Consider the following 18,958-nt stretch of genomic DNA (forward strand, 5'->3'; position numbering starts at 1 on the left):
TATGATTCTTTGATTCTATTATTTATATTCCAGGTGGAGAAACTCTGGCCCCTGGGCTGGATGAGACCTGTATTTCTTCAATGATCTGATCAATGGCCTTCCCTATTCACGCCCCCTTCCCCATTTAGATACTGGTGAAAATAATCATTTCATTTTTACAAATGAGAAAAATCTCTGAGCTTAACTGCTGTGATAATAATAATAATAATAATAAATTGATTTTTTCAAATTAAATTATCTATATTCAAATCCAACAAGATCTAATACACGAGATGAAGAGCAAAGTTGACCTCCATGAAATGGTAGTTATAACTAACACTAGAATCACTAATGAACAGTCCACAGTAGGATTTAATCAAATATAGGTATTGCAATGCAGTGACAATGGAATTAAGTCATTTTCAGACCTAGTTATTAGATGAGATGTTTACATTCCTGTCTTAATCTGACCAACACCATCTGTGGTAACAAGGATCACCCTGTAAAAACAGTGTATTTCAAACTATTATTATTATGCTTTATTTATATCGCGCTGTAGATTTACACAGCGTTGTATATACAAACAATAAAATAGATTAAGTAAACTTGCCCATGGCATACAATCTAAGAAATAATAGCATAACACATATAAACAATACAGGAAAGAGTTCAATAAAGTAAAGCAGGCAACAAATTAAAAACGTCAAATAACATATAATAGTCACAAAATTCCTGGGAACGCTTCTCTGGACAGGATGGTTTTCAACTCGGTTTTGAAACTGGTTAAAGAAGTGATGACCTGTGCTCGTGGGGGAAGGGGATTCCAGGAGTGAAGTGCAGCAAGTAAAAAGGAACGAATCCAGGACGGGGTAGTGAAAATCCTAGGCTGAGACAGCAGACCTTGACTACCAGAACGGAGGGTATGAGTGGGAAGGTGAGGAGAAAGAAGGTTTGATAAATAAGGAGGAGCCAGCCCATGCAGGGCTTTAAAAGTCAACAACAGGAGCTTATACTGAATACAGAAAGGGAGGGGGAGCCCATGAAGGGATGACAATAAAGGAGAGATATTGTCGGAGCGGTGGGCAGATGTAATAACGCATGCAGCTGAATGCTGGACAGAAATAGGAACATTGGCTCTTACCTGTGATATGTCAGTTTCCAGTAGATAAGAGCCCCACATCCTGTAGTTTGGGATATGCCCCTCCCACTTACTCCAATAGGCACAAAGTAACAAAGAGAGACCTTCTGGTGACCCCATGTGGGTGGACCTAACCCTAGAAGGCCAGTCACTAGAACAGCCGATGCTCCAGAAAAAACATAAACAATTCATTTGGATATCAAACTATAGAGAATTGGACGGCGACCGAGACAGGCAGTGAGCAATCTAGCTTGCTCCCCATAGGGAAGAACTATGTGGATATGACCCATTCCCTATGCCAGCATCCCTGAGGGTGGGCCAGGATGTGGGGCTCTTATCTAACGGAAATGGACATATCACAGGTAAGAGCCAATGTCCCTTTTCCCAGTAGATAAGACCTCCACATCCTGTAGTTTGGGATTTACCAAAGCCGATCTAAACAAGGTCAGCAGTGCTGGCCCTTCAGTGACATAGGTTTGAGCACCCGCTGCAAGACCCTGAAGCCTCAGTCAAGCCAAGCTGTCAAGCTAGTGATGTCTAACAAGTGTGTATGGTGGCTTGTAAGTGGCCAACCTGATGGTCTTTGCTATAGGACCTATGATGGCTAGAGGTGCTCATGCACCTGTAGTCTTTGGCATGGGTGACTTGGTTTATGGTGGTAACCTCTCAAGGATTTATGGCAGGTAGTAATGCCGTGCCTGGCTCACCTGCTAGGCATGGAAACTGATGCTTTCTTGCCCATAGAACAGGGCTAAAAGGAAACAAAGAGGGGTGTCAGAGGAACAAAAGCTATTTCTCCTCTATGAGTGGCTTGGTCTCTAGCATGGTGTATATTTTAAACTCTTTCCAATGTCTGGGAGAATGAAGGAGAAGGCTGGGGGGAAATGATTCTGACCTCTGAGGAGGTTAGAGCTCACCCTAAGGGTGGTGTCTGGGTCTGGCTGAATTGCCATGGAGTCAGTTGTAATAACATTGAGCTGCTAGTGTGATAGCAGGACCCCAGGCTTAGACCCCCCCCCCATGTGCCAAAGGGGCAGAATCAGGAGGGGCCCCAACCAGGCAAATGGTTTAGAGAAAAATCTCCCTTAGGAACTAAGACAGTCAGCACCCTCAGGACCATGTATAAATCTCAGAAGAGCAATGGTGTTGTGTAAGCAAGGCAAGCAACAAGTCACCTGAGGAGTCTGACCATGGAGATGGGATACTATCCCATCCTGGCCCTTTGCCTGTGTCACAACAGTGAGGTTATAAGTGAAGTCTGTTTATGGCTGTGGTGGCCTAAGGCCCCTGCTCATGTCCTACTGGAAGAATTTCAATAAGAAGACTGAGGGCTTCAGGGAGTCCTGAAGGACCTCCATGCTAACTAATGTATTATAGCAGTGTTTCTCAGGCTATCTGGTATGAGGAAACAGCAATTCTTTATATTGTTTTATGGGAGTTAAACAGGAGTAGCATATCTGGCCAAGGGACTGCCACTTTAACTAATATTGGTATAGAGAGATGGAGAGGGACTGGGCTCACCCTGAGACTATCAGTAATGTCGGGCATGGGTGCCCTTTGTTCCATGGCCCAATCCTATTTTCCCCTTAGTAGTCAGTCCAGGGAAAAACACAAGCTTCTGATCCCAATGGGGAGAAGAATGATTGCCAGTTAAACCTCCAGAGTTTTAACTTGTCTAAAATGTGGATTATGGTGGATTATGTGATCAATCAGAATGGAACTTGATCCAATGTGGACCTATGCCAGCTTCCAACCTATCACTGATCACCTTGTCAACTGGTTATAGCAATGAAGGTGATTTAACTTGTAGCAATGAAGACTTACCACTCTGAAAGAGGAATGTTAATGTCTGACCACCAACTAATATTTCAAAACAATATGCAGTTCTTTACTGGAACATCTGCGCACCTGTGTAAAATAAGACTACTTCCATGGTTAGGCAAGAGAGACACTGGATTAACCTTTATCTCACTGACACTGGTGAGTCCATGCAGAAGCGTGAATGCACTCTGTGTTAACAGGGTCTGTTGTCAGAATTATGTCTGATTTCATCTGAGGAAGAGCTTCTCTAGAGACTCTAAAAAAATCATCCAACTCTATGTAGGAGACTATCAACAACCTATAGGAAGGCTGAGGGTTCTCCCGGCTGAATGAACTGCTCATTATGGAGTGATGAAATGGTAACAGGGGACTTGACAAGGATAATACTCTGCTATCCAGTTTCAAGGGGAGAAGTTTCTCCACAAAAAGATCTGTCAAAGAAAAACAAACTTGTTTCTGATTAAGAATTTTACTTAACCCCCTGTATTAGTGAGAATCAACTCATAGAAGATTTTTTTTCCAAGTTTCTTTCCTTTAACAGACATCTCTCCTATGAAAGAAGGGAAGGAGAAGGGAGCCAGCTCTCCTAAGGCTAGCTGACTGAGATTCCCTGTGTGGAGCTTGGTTGGTCACATTAATCCAGTATATCTATCACCTCATATGAGATGTTTTTTTAAAAAAAGATCTTCAATGGTGTAAGCCTTACAGATCTACTGAGTGACCAGAGAAGGGAAGTATATTTCTCCTTTCTTGAGTCCCCCTGATTTTTAGACTTTAAACAAATATGTATTGTTAAAGCCCTTTGCTCTTATTGAGAAGTGCTAAGGCTGACACTAGTTTGCACAAGGGAGGTTAGAACCATCTTGTGTCTTAGGCTGTCCCAGCTAAGGCAAAGTGGAGGCAGGAATGGAGGTCTCTGAGGAGGAAAGAAAAGTCATCATGTGGCTTTTATGGTTAGCCCCCCCCCCCAACTGAATTAGTTTCCAGGCATCTCCTCTGGCCTGATAAAAATGGTTGGGGGGGGGGCGCTAAGGACCAGAAACAGGGCAACCCTGAAGAAGAAAAAATATTGTGCAGACTCCAAACACATGGACTAACAGTAAAAAAATGAACACCAGAAAAGTTAAGCAGTATCTCTTGTAAATGTGAGCCCCCAGCCCTGTTGCTGTGGGGGCTCTCCCCTCCTTTATTTCACCTATCAAGGGAGGCTGCCTAGGCAGTAGCTTCTTCCAGGCAGTGAGGAAACTGCTCTTAAGTTAGTAGTGACTGAAGACCATTCGTAATGTGGGTAGATAGCTGAATATGGTCTGTAGTGTAGCACTGATATTCACAGGGAGTTTTTTTATTTATGTTTGAAACAGCCCCAACTTCAAGCTGGGGTTTAGAAGCTTAGCCCTTTCAATCTCAGACAGGCTTTATAGTAACCTGGCTGCATTATAGAAGCTGGCTTATTCCTCAACTCCCTTCCCACTTGCATAGGTAGCTGGGAAGGGCAGAGGGGGCTGGTGTGGGACATGGCTCCCAACTGCTCTCCTCAAGAGCTCCACAGTTTGGGGCAGCCTAACACATTGAGGGTGTATGGAACTCTCTCCTCATCCTTCCCACAAGTGTCCACCCTCCCTTGTTTTGAGGAGGGAATGCAGGAGGATTTGTATCCATGTGCTCTCTCAGAAAATCACAGAGTTGGAAGAGACCCCAAGGGCCATCCAGTCCAACCCCATTCTGCCATGCAGGAACTCTCAATCAAAGCATATCTAACAGATGGCCCTCCAGCCTCTATTTAGAAGTGATTGGCAGAGACCATGCTCCCTCTGGTGAGGACATGAAGCCATTTTATGCTTTTTGTGGGATGCTCTGTGGCAGCCAAAAAAGACCATTTTAGAGCTGGAAGCTTCAGCCTCTGCTGGGCCCAGTCTAGCTTCCTTTAAAGCCATGCAGCCAAGATGTCCATTGTGCATGCCAGAGGAGGAGTCATTTTCCTCCTTTCACACCATCTCATTATAAGAATCAAAAGGGAATGTGCAGGAGCCCTGGCAACACTACCATGTGTTACCCAGGCTGCAATAGGATCTCCCAAAACTGTTGGGGTCCTGGGTGCCACTGGAGCCAGAGATGAGAAGGAAGGGGGAGACCAAGAGCTTATCCCCTATCTGCCTTCCTGGCAGAGTCCTGAACCTTATGCTAGGCATAGTGCCTGCAGTGGCAATGGCAGAAGCCTCCTGGCAATGCCTGCCCTGAGCAAGGGCATTAGATCTGGCAAAGGTTCCTTGGTGGCTGGAGAGAGGAGGCCCCTGGTACTCACCCCTGATCCTGTGTCTTCTGGCTGGCTTGACTCTCTGATTTTGGCCCTGCTTCAGGCTGGGCAGAGGTGATGCAGAGAAACTCTTTGCCATGTTTTTTGGCTGACCTGTCCTCTGAACCCTGGCCCTAAACAGGCCAGGCAGAGATGCCGAGAAAGGAAGTTTCCTTAACTTCTGGCCAGTTTCTTTACTGATCCCTGGCCCTAAATGGGCTGGGCAGAGGTGATGTGGAGAAACAGGGACATGGAGGGGATAACCCTCACCATCTGCTCCCACGTGCTGCAAAGCTGTTTGCAGAAATCTCCTGTGCTCACACCATGAAAGGGGTAGCTTGGAGGAGAGGGAGAGTCATTGGCAAAGCCAAGACCTTTCTTCAATCCTGGGAGCTCTTGCCATATTAAGTCTTTCTTCATGCTTCCAAGGCAGCAAGAGAAACGAAGAGAAGGAAAAGGACTGTAGTGGCTGTAGTGAAGAAGTTGCAGAGCAACAATAAACACATCCTACTGGAGTGATAGGCAGGACAAGACTGGCCTTCTAGGGTTAGCTCCACCCACGTGGGGTCACCAAAAGGTCTCTCTTTGTTACTTCCTGCCTATTGGAGTGAGTGGGAGGAGCATAACCCAAACTACAGGATGTGGGGGTCTTATCTACTGGGAAATAAAGGATGGAGGTGAGAAAGAGGAAGCCCAGCCAGGAAGATGTTACAGAAATCAAGACGTGAGACCACTAGGGCATGGACCAGAATCTTGGCAGTAGAGGCAGAGAGAAATGGTTGGATTTTGGCAATATTGTATAAAAAGAACCTACATGCCTTAGCTGTGGTCTGGATCTGGGGGATACACAACAGAGAAGAATAAAAAATAAAACCAAGACTACAAGCTTCCTAGACTGGTTGAATAGAAATATCATCAACAGAAACAGAAAAGGACTATGGAAAAACGAGAACTCTGCATAAATATGACATCAAGCATTAAGGTCTTTCTTTATAAACAGTATAGAGGTTGCCCCATTACTAATCTGTAAATGTACCAAAGATGGATGTTTCACTTACCTTCTGTGCCTTTATTGGGCCTGCACGGGGCTGCTTTTGCCTTTGCTCTTTTGGTTCAAGAAGCTTCTCAGAGGGTTTCTCTGAAACTGGACCAACTTCATTGTCACTTCCACTAGATGCTGGAGCTCCAAACTGGATAGTTTCTATTCCTAAATCATTTCCACTGTCCTGGCCAGCTGCAGTTCCCTATTAAGGATTCCAGGAATTGTACTTTTAAAATTAAGCATCCTTTTGTTTTGTACTGTTGTACCTAAATATTTTTATGGAGCTCAAATAATACCAGAAAATTAAAGTTGAACTTTCCTATCCATTGTCTTTAAGACATATCTTATCAGGAGCTGTAACACTTGTAAATACATGTCACAAATAATTAAGCCACTGATTATTACTCATTAATTACTCTATTAAATGATTTACACAAGACTGCTGCTAAGCATAGGGGGCAAGATCAAGCACAGTCCTGCCCAAATAAAGTCCATCTGTAGTGATGCTGCCACCACCTCCACCATGACACTCACACCCACTGAAGAAACATAGAAGAGAGGTGCAGCTCTAAATATGAGCCAAGTCAACTTCTAGCTTTGTTGTGACTATCAAACATTTCTGAATATTAACACAATGCCTACAGCATTTGCATGCTGGGGAATAAATCTTCTGAGGCTGGGCTCCCAGCAGCTGCTCAACCATGCTAAACCAAATAGATACATATTTTTCTATTTTTTCTCTTTCCAACCCTTTTCAAATGAAAAATAAGAATATGCTATGTCTGTTGTTTGATTTATATCTGTTACTTACTTCTGCAGATGTAGCTGATCCAAATGATGTCAAAGGCTTATTCCATGCACTGACCGAAGGAGGCTGTGGAGGACTAATGGGTCCCACTGAAAGGGCAGAGAATTAAGTGGTTATCAGAACATTTATTAGTAAAGGCATCACATGTCAATCAATCATATCTAACTCACCCAGAAGTGCCCAAAGTAGCTACAGTCTCTAATTCTTGTGCAACAGGAAAAGAGAACCAATTATCTGTATATAGAGGACAAATTAATGAATGCATGTCAGCAGCACCTTCATCTTTCCATGCCCCTTCAACACAGCAGGAAACAAAGCAAACAAGCCAAAGTCTGAAGAGAATGGCACATGTGGGAAGAGCAAATAAACACCGTATTGTAGTTCAGAATAGAACCCACATTCTGAACAACTTCCTTGAATTAGCCCAAGAAAATATGAAATCAAAGCAAGAGTTGCTCAGGATGTAGCACTGAAGGCCCAGATCAAAGCAACAAATAGATCTCACTGTATTTTGAGAAATGGCCATTTATTTAAAAAAAAAATTAGGCAAGTGGCAAATGGAAAACTGAACAAAAATACTCAGGACATTTGAAAGAAGAATTAGTTGACATATGAGGGGTGTTTACAGCTCCTCACTCTTGGAGAGACTATCACTTTACATCACATCTTATTCTCTAGGGCATCATCCCAAAATTTAAAACCAAGTTTAACTACGGAGTCTAAGAAAAGTATTTTTTATATATCTAGACAGGTAACCAAAAGACTCTTACATTTTTTAGAGATGTCACCAAGAACTGTTGTAGCTGGAACTTTATTATCCCACAGTTCAATTCCTACATGAGAAGGAGTATTTTGCAGACTTTTGCTTACTGCAGTATATTCTGTGCTGTTGTTCACTGGAGAGATGGCCTGTGTTTGTGGCTGAACAGTAGTTTGTGGACTTGGAATCTGAGATACACACTGTAGTGGCATTTGTGGCTGAGCCTGAACCTGTTGAGCAGCTGCAGCTGCAGCTGCAGCTGCTTGCTGTTGTTTTTTTGCAAACCTGGGTGGTAGCTTAGAATTTGAGCATCTTCCTTTTTCATTTGAACTCTTTTTTGTCCAAACCTAAGGATAAGAAAGAAGATTAGGATACACTTCAAAGGTAATCACTAGCAGCCTGAATTCTACTCACAAGCAAGTACCACTGCTGTAAGAATATAAAAAACTGCCTTAGCAGAGCTAGACTTCAACAGTGAATAGCAGTGGCTCCCCAAAGCGGTATTCTTCCATAGCCCAACCTGGATATAGTAGGAATTAAAAATGGGGCCTTGGGAAGCAAAACATATATTCTACTACTGAGCTATGTCCCCAGCATTATGTACAGGAATGTAAATACAGTAAATTAGCTACTGCTAGCCACAAAGTACAACTCCTATTTTCAAACCCAACAAAGCTATTACCACCTTACTGTATATATGCTTTGAGTAAATCCTCACTGTATGCTAGCTGCAAACTTCTAAACTTCAGAAACATCCCAGAAGTCACTTAATACAAATATTCTTTTAATCCAAATGGATGAGGATTTCTGGAGTATCATGCATAGTTTACCTTACTTTTCTAGAAAGAGTGCATTAATTTGATCCCAATCTGCTCCCAATCCAAAGGTCCCTAAAAACAGTTTCCAACAATTACAAAACATAACATTGTTGCCCAAGATTTTTTTAAAAAGAAAAATCATAACATAAATGTGTGTGTATGGTTGTTGACAGAAACTATTTAAAGAATGGGACACTGGTTGTTTAGCATGAGGATCCATTGTGGACATGGAAAAAGAGCCGTCCACATATGCATCAAGAGTGATTGCCAGACAAGCTAGACATGGGATCTTAAACTTTCTTCATGACAACTGGTTTCTCCTCCTGTTCTTACCATATGACAGCAGAAATTACTTAGAAGCATAGAGAAACTATGGTCAGATTGTAAGTAAGAAAGACAGGTAAGAATGAGTTGGATGTACACTGCACTAGGGAAAAATGTCCACAATGTCACTGCTATTAGAAAGGTATAGATGTCTCTTTAAGTTACCAATACCTCATTCTCAGAAGAAATTTTGTACAAACAACATAGGAAAATCCTGCTGTAAAACAGCTCCCAATGATAGACTCCATTGTAGCTAATTTAATGCAAATCCAGTGCTTGGTAAAGGGAGATAGGATAGACCAGTGATGGCGAACCTTTTTCAGACCGAGTGCCCAAATTGCAACCCAAACCCCACTTATTTATCACAAAGTGCCACATTCCTCTTTCTTTCTAGTAACAAACTTGTGAACTCTGTGCTGGAGTGACTTGAGCGTGTGCCCACAGAGAGGGCTCAGAGTGCCACCTCTGGAACGTGCGATAGGTTCGCCATCACTGGGATAGACCATGTTGCTGCTTTGCAGATCTCATCCAACAGAACACTGTGCTTGGTAAAGGAAGACAGGATAGACCATGTTGCTGCTTTGCAGATCTCATTCAACAGAACACTGACTGAGAAATCATCTAAGGTAGCTGCAGCTGCTGGATATTTGATCAGAGATTTCACCAAGAGTGGGATTTTCATAAATGCATGTTCAGGTCGATGGGATCACATGGATTTCTATTTCTGGTCTTCTTGGTGCAGCTAGTGCTAAAATTGCCCAAAGGTGGGAAAATATGGCGGGTTACAGACCGCCAGTTTGGGGCGCGCCTGTAACCAGCCCTTTCCCCGCCGGATCGGGGCCTAAGCTGCCACAGTGGCAGCCTCTGAGGCCCCAATCCGCTGCTTTCCAGGCCGCGGGGAAGCGGCAAAAGGCTGCTTCCCTGCAGCCTGGAAAGGGGGTGTCCTTGGGGCTTCATGCCCCAAGAACACCCGACAGCAGTTTGCGTCGCTGGCGCAGCAGTGGAGAGGCTGCGCCAGTGATGCAAATCGTGGAAGGAGCTCCGAAACGGAGCTCCTTCCGGGGCTGCGGAAAGGGCACCCCAGGCGCCCTTGCACGGCTCCACTACGTCACTTCCACACCACTGTTTGGAGACGGCGCGGTTGTGATGTAGTCATGGCCCCCCCCGTGTGGAACGGGTGACGCCATTTTGTGCATGCTCCGCGCATGCTACAGTTAGGGGCATGTGGAAGTGACATCGCTTCCTAACCCTAGCACACTCTTGCATAACCCTAGTACGCTCAGAGCGCATACTTTGTGCACGTCTGTAACGTGCCTATAAATCCATTTATTCAGTGTAAATTAGGAGGGGTAGCTAATACCCTCTAGAGGACAGTATCAGAATTCAAAATGACCTTACAGATTAGAAAGATGGGCCAAAACGAATAAAATGAATTTCAAGAGGGAGAAATGTAGGATGCTACATTTGGGCAGTAATAATTTAATGCAGACACTGGATGAGTGACACCTGGTTTGATAGTAGTCCAGGTGAAACGGATCTAGGAGTCTTAGTGGACAACAGGTTGAACATGATTTAGCAATGTGATGTGGAAGCTAAGAAAGCCAACGCAACTGTAGGCTGCATCAGCAAGGGTATAGTATTTAGACTGAAGGAAGTAACAGTACAATTCTATTTTGCTTTGGTCAGACCTCACCTGGAATACTGTGTTCAGTTCTGGGTACCAAAATTCAAGAAAGATGTAGATAAGCTGGAGTGTACTGAAGTAGCCAAATGCTTGTATGTGTGTGTTGAGCTGTAAAAATGTACTTTTGGCATTACTATGTGGGGTCAGACTAGATAGTCACATGAGACCTTATAGATGCAATACTACTACTACTATTACTAATAATAATAATAATAATAATAATAATAATAAGTTCCCTTTCTGGCTATCTTCCATCAGTAGTGCTCGAAACAGTGTACTCTTGTACTCTGTGATATCACTTTCTGTTCTATAAACATTACACATCTCCTTTGTTCCATAACATACTGTAAACAATTTGCTTGCTGAACATTGTGAACCTTGGGGCCTGAACAGACAGGCCAAAATAAAGCTGCTTTGGGTCACTTTGGAGTTATGCTGCATGCGCCCTAAGAGGCCAGAAGCTGCGCCAAAAACATGCTCAAGTTCTAAGAGCTAGAGCACAGCTTTGGCGCAGCTTCTGGCTTCTTAAAATGTGTGTGTCATTTAAACAGCATACCTCCAAAGTGACCCAAAGCAGCTTTATTTTGGCCTGTCTGTTTGGGCCCTAAGTTAACCAACTGGAGAAGGGGAGGGAGAATTGCTATAAAAATGTTCAGGTTTTTTTAGCTCAGAGCTTGGCAGCTTTTTTTTTTATTTCTGGCTGAGTCCACCTGCTGTTACTTTGCAATAAAGAAACTCATTTTCCTACTCTGAGACGTCTCTCAGGTCACTTGATTTCTGCAATAGTATCTTGAGGAGGATGACCAAAATGGTGAAAGGTCTGGAAACCAAGCCCTATGAGGCGAGGTTGGGGAGCTGGGTATGTTTACCCTGCAGAAAAGAAGGTTAAAGGGCAGCATGATAGCCATGCTTAAATATAGCTGATGGGACGTCATGTTGAGGATGGAGCAAGCTTGTTTGCTGCTGCTCCAGAGACTAGGGTATGGATCAATGGGTTCAAACTAATGGAAAAGATTCCTTCTAAACAGCAATTAGAGCTTCCTGACAGTAAGAGCTGTTTGACAGTCGAATATGATGCCTTGGAGAGTAGTGGAGTCTCTTTCTTTGGAAGTTTTTAAACAGAGGCTGGATAGCCATTTTCAGGAGTGCTTTGATTATGTATTCCTGAATGGCAGGAGGCTAGTCTGGATGGCTCTTGTGGTTACTTCCACAAGGAGGGAGACCACTCTCCGAGGAAGTGTGTTCTGAGAGTGGCGGAGTCTCCCTCCTTGGAGGTCTTTAAATAGAGGCTGGATGGCCATCTGTTGGGTATGATTTGACTGAGAGTTCCTGCATGACAGGGGGGTCGGACTGGATGGTGTGGTCTCTTCCAACTCTATGATTCTATGATAATTCTAACCAACTAAATAGAATTTTGACAACAGCTGTATTAGAAAAGTTGTCAAGTAAATCAAAATATGTGAAGGGTGAAAAACATATGGACAATTTTGATGAATTCTGAGTTTCCCTTTATTTATTTAATTAAAGAACATTCAATGAGTCATCCATCAAAACATCACTTAAAATTCTGGAAAGGTATCTTAACTGAACCAGGGGACAAAAGAACATAAAGAGAAACTAATTATAATACATATAACCCATAAGACCTGTTCTTTTTATCTTATAGTGTGATGATTCTGGTTTCAATTTTTATCTCTTTTAAATTTATGCTGAGTATGGCAATTTACTGACTGAATCATGTTTTGTTTTTGTTATGGTAAATTTGTTCATTTTTCTCTTGTTTTCTCTTTTTCTGATGTTTTTGTTCTTATGTATATATTAAAATAATAACAAAAAATTAATGCCACATGAATTAGTAACAATGTGTAGTCAATGTAGGTATTTTGCCTTTTTGTAGGCACCCAATGGCCATTTTAGGTCCAAAATAGGATTTTTAAAAAATGAAAATAAACAGCGTTTTGTTGAACGTGAAGTCCACCAAGGCTTTCATGGCCGGCGTCCACAGTTTTCTGTGGGTTTTCGGGGCTATGTGGCCATGTGCTGGAAGAATTTTTTCCTGACATTTCGCCTGTATCTGTGGCTGGCATCTTCAAAGGGTGTTGGCATGGAAGTGTGTGGGGTATTGTTTCATAAATGTGCCAAGAAGAAAACACACAGAGAGACAAGTGAGAAGAGGGACAAGGTCACCTTGTTCTGTGGAGGAAACTAGGCAAGGGTGTCAGAACAGAGCACTCAGTTAACAAGCTCTCCTAGCTGAAATAATAGCAAGAAGAAAAGCAGTTTCAACTGAAGTAATCTGATGTTACTTTTCTCCAGAGGAGCTGTTCGTATGCTCAAATACAAGCTCTGTAATGAAAAATACAGAATAACAGGGCAGCAACTGAATAAAATTTGGATCTTCATGCACTGAGTTTCTTTCCCTTTCTGTCTGCAGGAGTCAAGTGGAGTTCCTGTGAAGCTCTAGACTGGGCCATATATAGAATAACTGAGTTAAGCTTCAGATGGTGGAAAACCACTCTGATCCAGTTTCTACTACCTTGTGTGCCCCTCTTATTTTCTTCGAGGTCAGTGGGGCATGGGCATTGTACAGGTCTTCCTAATGACTTGAAGGAAATAAAGAAGTAAAGGTACTGGACACAATGGAAAACTGGGTCCATTATGGAAGGCTCTGCTCGCTTAACTTGCAGATCCAATGCCTTGGCCATCCACAGCCTCAGGACAACAAAGGGCCAGACAGCATCTGCCTGGAGAATCTGGGCCGCAATTGACAACCAGTGCTGAAGGAGACTCTTTAGCTGATAGGTTTGGATTTTAAAAACTGAATCCTTCAGCATGAATGCCATGGTTTGGAGAGTTGGATTTAATGGACATAGATTCACTTGGCTTATTATTTGCTGGCCTACAAAGTAGTACACACTACTCTTGCTAAATGGTGGGACATATAGTAGTGTGTTAGTAGTGCCTGCTTTCAGAGTGGGCCATCTGGTCATAGCGGTCCCCAGCCAATTGCAGGGCAATCATGGCTGGACTAATCAGAGGCCACTCCAAGCAACCAGTCTGCTTCACCCCAATGTAACCTGCTAAATATATGAATTTGTGAATGCTTTAACTAGGCTTAGCTAATGCTGGCTTTTTAGTTTAGACAACATACATCTATGGAGAGCATGTACTGTTTCCTGAATAAAGTTTTTTTGTGTTTTCTCTACTGAAGCCTGGATTTCTGAACTAAGGGTTCCTGTATATGATATAATAGTAGTATGGAGACTCCATACAGTAGGAAGAAGTCCAACCATAACACCATACCATGCTCTGCCCTCATAATGTTTATATGGGTCATGATGATACTGAGAGGAATGTTAAGACCAATGCATCAAGGACTGCAGGACCAAAAGTGTCAAGAGAGTATACTAGACAACCATCTAGTGCTTGAAAATATTTCAAAAGAATACCAATTCCAAAAAGCAAATCTTGATTTTGCCATGTTATATTTCACTACCCCATTGTATATAATGGGACGTGAGCATCCATGGATCTTTCTATCCATGAGGGGCCCCAGAACCAAACCCCAGGTGATAGCACGGGCTCCCTGTATTACATTTCTAATCTGCTACTGTGCAAATGTTCTAAGGATGTATAGAGTGATTAATAGATGTAGTACCTTGAGCACACGTAGGGCCCGAACAGACAGGCCAAAATAAAGCTGCTTCAGGTCACTTTGGAGGTATGCTGTTTAAATGATGCATGCATCCTAAGAGGCTGGATGCTGTGCCAAAGCTGCACTCCAGTCCTTAGGACTGGAGCATGGCTTCGGCACAGCATCCAGCCTCTTAGGATGCATGCATCATTTAAACAGCATACCTCCAAAGTGACCCGAAGTAGTCTATTCAGGCCCTTAGTAGCTACAAACATATTCTGGCCTTGGCCTATGAATACTGTGGTAACATAATTACAGTCTGCCTGCCACATTTTCAGGGGTTGAGGTGAAAGACCCCCACGAAAGTGGAAAAACTGCAAACATGTAGGGAAAAGCAGGAGGCGTGTGTGTTTGTGTGCTCCTTTTCTCTCCCATGCTTTGACTGGCTAAGGGAAGCTTTTAGGGCTGAAGGGCAGGATATAAATACCATAAATAAATAAATAAATAAATAAATAAATAAATAAATAAATAAATGGGGAAGTGGGAGGGGTGTGTGCACACCTTTCCTGGCTGCTCCCTCCCTCCTGGGGAAAAGCCTGGCAGGGAGGAGGAGGAGCACACGTGCACCCTTCCCAGCCATGCTGCAGATAATCGCATGAATAATCAAACCCACAAATATTAAACCTGCAAAAATGAAGGGCCAACACTATCTGGTTCTGTCAATCTTGTTCCTAATGTATTTCCATGTATCCATCCTGCTATTCATGTAAATACATTCCTATCTATCTTGTTATTGACTCTCCTTTTCACAATATATAATGGAAGATTTCAGAATCAATTACTGTATCAACTATGAGCCCAACAATCTTGTAAATAGGAATATTTAGTATGTTTTTATTCCATTTTCCCAATGGCAGATGGTGCAATTAACTACACAACAATAAAAGAAAAACAACAGCAACACCAATAAATCAATCAGGACCTCACAAGCTCTTTGCTTTCATCCCCTTAAACAAGACTGATATCCATTGCTGTATATAATACAGTGTATTATATGTAATATAGTGTATATATAGAAAACAAATATATTTCAATAGGTTGGTGAAATGATTAATGATTATTAATGATTACATACTATGCTAACTGTAGATATGCAGACACGGATCCAAAACACACTGCCGAAATAATTTAGTTTGAGACCACTTTAACTGCCCTGGCTCAATGCTAGGGAATTCTGGGAACTGAAGTTTTGGGAGACATTCAGCCTTCTCTGTCAGAGGACTCTGATGCTACAACAAACTACAATTCCAAGGATTCCGTAGCACTGTGTCAGGGCAGTTCAAGCAGTCTCAAACTGGATTATTTCTGCAGTGTATTTTGGACCACAGAAAGACAGGTTGCTTACCTGTAACTGTAGTTCTTTGAGTGGTCATCTGCGAATCCACACAAATGGGTTATTCTGTGCCTGCGCAGCAATTTCAGATCCTTCTGGAACTGCTAGGGAAGGCTTTTTGGTGGTAGCTCTGCCCAAACTCTATATAGGCTCAGTGTCTTCCTGCCGTTCTTCAGTTCAAAAGGTCCGCCGAAAGAGCAGACCTAGGAAGAAAGCGCAGGACACGACAGAGGCGGGATTTGTGTGGATTCGCAGAAGAGCAACCTGCCCTTCTTTGTGGTCTCTGTGAAGTACACAGATGGGTTAGACCCAGGAGGAGGGAGTGTCCTGGCAATAAAGATTTTAACCAGGAAAGACAGTGTGATTGTCAATTATTAACAGCGTCAACTTACCTCAATGAATGCCGGAAAGGAGAAGGCTGCTTCATGACGGTGTCTGGTGTCAAGGCTATACTGCTTGATAAAGGTCAAAGGTTGGGACCAAACCGCAGCCTTGCAAATGCCCTCCAATGAGATTCCAGACAGGAAAGCAGAGGGTGTAGCTACCGCCCTGGTGGAATGAGCTCGAATTTGAGCAGGGGGAGTCTTGCCAAACAGTTCATCGGAAAGATGGATAGTGGAGGTCACCCATTTAGAAAAACGTTGTGGTGTGGCCAGGAGTCCCAGTTTGAGATTTGAATAGTAAACAAAGAGTCTCGGAGAATGCCGAGAGAACCAAGTTCTGTCGAGGTAGTAGGCCAGGGCCCACCTGACATTGAGGGAATGGCGTTGGGGCTCGATGTTGGTGGTCAGGAGAACGATGTCTTGATTGAGGTGAAAGACAGAAACTATCTTAGGCAGGAAAGAAATGTCCGGTCGAAGGATGACATTGTCTTTGAAGAATTTCAAATAAGAAAAAGGGAGGAAAGGCGTAGAACCTTTTGCCGGATCAGAGGAAGAGGAAGGCATTGCCTCAGGACCAAGTGGATGGGATCCTGGAACAGAACTGGCTGCATTGGAAGTTGAGGTGGGAGGCAAAAAGGTCGATGTCCGGCATACCCCACAGGGAAAAAACGTGGCAGACAAAGTGAGGATTAAGCTGCCATTCATGACAAGAGTCCAGAGTTCTGCTCAGCTTGTCTGAATGCTCATTCTCTTCTCCAGGAAGATGGATGGCTTGCAGGGTGATGCTTTTGGGAATACAACAGTTCCAGATCTTCAACGTGAGGTTGAGAAATGTGGTAGATCTGGTGCCACCCTGTTTGTTGATGTAATACATCACTGTTGTGAGGAGGAGGACCACTTGGTTCTGGAGCACGGGTTCGAAGGACTTCAATGCCTTCTGTACCGCCAGCATTTCCAGAGCCTTGATGTGGAGTTGGCGCTCTTTGGGTGACCACCTTCCATGGACGGAGAGGTCGTTACAATGGGCTCCCCAACCAGTGTTGGAGGTGTCCGTGGTGAGCGTCACTTGGGGCTGTAACGAGATGAAGGGCATGCTTCTGTAGACATTTTGAGGGTCCAGCCACGATCGAAGGGAGCAGGCGACTGGTCTCGGGATGGTAATCCACTTTTGAGGGTGGTCGAAAGCTGGGTTGAAGACAGACTGGAGCCAGGACTGAAAAGGCCGCATGTGAAGTCGGGCCCAAGGGGTAACATAGGTCATGGATGCCATGTGGCTGACAGCGACCTGAGCTGTCCTCGCTCTGATGTGTCTGGAGGCGAGACAACACTGGATGGAGGACCTGAGGTTGACGAACCTGTCGTGAGGTAGATAGGCTGTCGAGGTCGTGAAACCCAACATGGCACCTATGAAGCGCACGTACTGAGTTGGACAAAGTGTGGATTTGTCCATGTTGACCATGAGTCCCAAAGTATGGAGAAGCTTGAGAGCAAATTTGATGTTGGCCAGGAGCATGTCCTTGGTTGGGGCCACAAATAACCAATTGTTGAGGTACGGAAAGACGATTTTTTGTTGGCTGAGGTATGCTTCCATGACCGCCATGCATTTTGTGAAAACCCTTGGTGCTGTGGAGAGTCTGAAGGGTAGAACACGGTATCAAAAGCAATCGGGACTGACAGAAAAGGCCAAGAGGTCTTGGTGGCCTTGTCGAATGCTGGTGTGGAAGTAAGCATACCAACAAAGGTACCTACCAAAAAAACCCAGATGTAAGAACAAAAAAACCAAACTAAAGGGTCAAGGGGCAAGAAAAATGTGCTCGAAGGCTCATTGAACATTAGGTCCCGTCTGGAGAGCTCAGGGAAGCCTGAAGAGAGGTTTTCGCCGGTCTCTTCATCGGGGTAGATGAGGTCAGAGGTCGCAGAGAGCCGGTCAGCTGGCATCACATGGGCATGGGGAAAGCCTTCTCTTTCATCATCGGAAAGTTGGTAGGGTTCCGTCAGAGTCTGGAAAATGTCGGTACGGGACCGAGGGGCGACTCACGGGGACGGACGAACCTGAGGAGTTGGCTGAGCACACAGTGCCGAGCCCGACTCAGTACTGACAGATTGGATAGGTTCAGAGTCCACGTTGGGATGGGATTTCTTTCCTGAACATGAAGCCTCCTAATCCTCAGAGGACTTATGCTTCATCTTATCTGATTTGGAAGAGTCTGATGATTTCTTCCGTTTCAGAGAAGTCAGCTGTCCAGCTGCATCTTGGTAGGTCTCCTTCCATTTTTCTGGGGTTGGTGACGCAGGGACAGGAGACAAGGGTTTGCCCTCAGTAGCATTAGGTTTGGCAAGTACGCTGGAGGCAAAAGAAGAGGGTTTAGCCTTGGCGGCAGGAGCCTTGGCAGGCACCCTAGATTCAGAGGAAGGGTTAAGGATCTGTGTGTAGAGCATAGAACATAGACACATCTCTCTATTCTTCCTGGCTTGTGCGGTGAAAGCCATGCAATGAGGGCATGTCGCCGTGGCGTGGCCCTTGCCCAGGCAAACGAGGCACACAGAGTGTCCATCGTGGCTGGGAATTTTCCCTCCACATTCCATGCACTTTTTAAAAGAATGCGAAGACATTGTGGAGATTTGAAGGAGTAGAAGAAGAATCATAGAATAATAGAGGGCCATCAGTCCAACCTCCTGTTATGCAGGGAATCTCAATCAAAGCATCCCCGACAGATGGCCATTCAGCAAGACCTCTAAGGAAGGAGACTCCACTACAGTCCGGGGAGTGTGTTCCACTGTCGGACAGCCCTTACTGTCAGGAAGTTCCTCCTAATGTTGAGGTGGAATCTCTTTTCCTGGAGCTTGCATCCATTGTTCCGGGTCCTGTTCTCTGGAGCAG

At 44.1% G+C, this 18,958-nt stretch overlaps 1 protein-coding gene across 11 annotated transcripts in view; it reads right to left on the reverse strand.

Moving 5' to 3' along the window:
- The window catches only part of PRRC2C (proline rich coiled-coil 2C), a 194,983-nt gene that overhangs the window by 74,827 nt on the left and 101,198 nt on the right, over positions 1-18,958 (reverse strand). For all 11 annotated transcript variants that reach the window (XM_089516032.1, XM_089516035.1, XM_089516025.1 and 8 more), the window contains 3 exons: positions 7,852-8,188; positions 7,085-7,170; positions 6,290-6,475 (listed from right to left, as the gene is read on the reverse strand). In XM_089516032.1, coding sequence (XP_089372158.1) covers positions 6,290-6,475; positions 7,085-7,170; positions 7,852-8,188 — 609 coding nt within the window. The remainder of the gene's footprint in view (positions 1-6,289; positions 6,476-7,084; positions 7,171-7,851; positions 8,189-18,958) is intronic.

Source organism: Sceloporus occidentalis, unplaced genomic scaffold (genome assembly GCF_023333645.1).
Source record: "Sceloporus occidentalis isolate IW3139 unplaced genomic scaffold, rSceOcc1.0.p SCAF_3, whole genome shotgun sequence".
NCBI classification, from domain to species: Eukaryota; Metazoa; Chordata; class Lepidosauria; order Squamata; family Phrynosomatidae; genus Sceloporus; species Sceloporus occidentalis.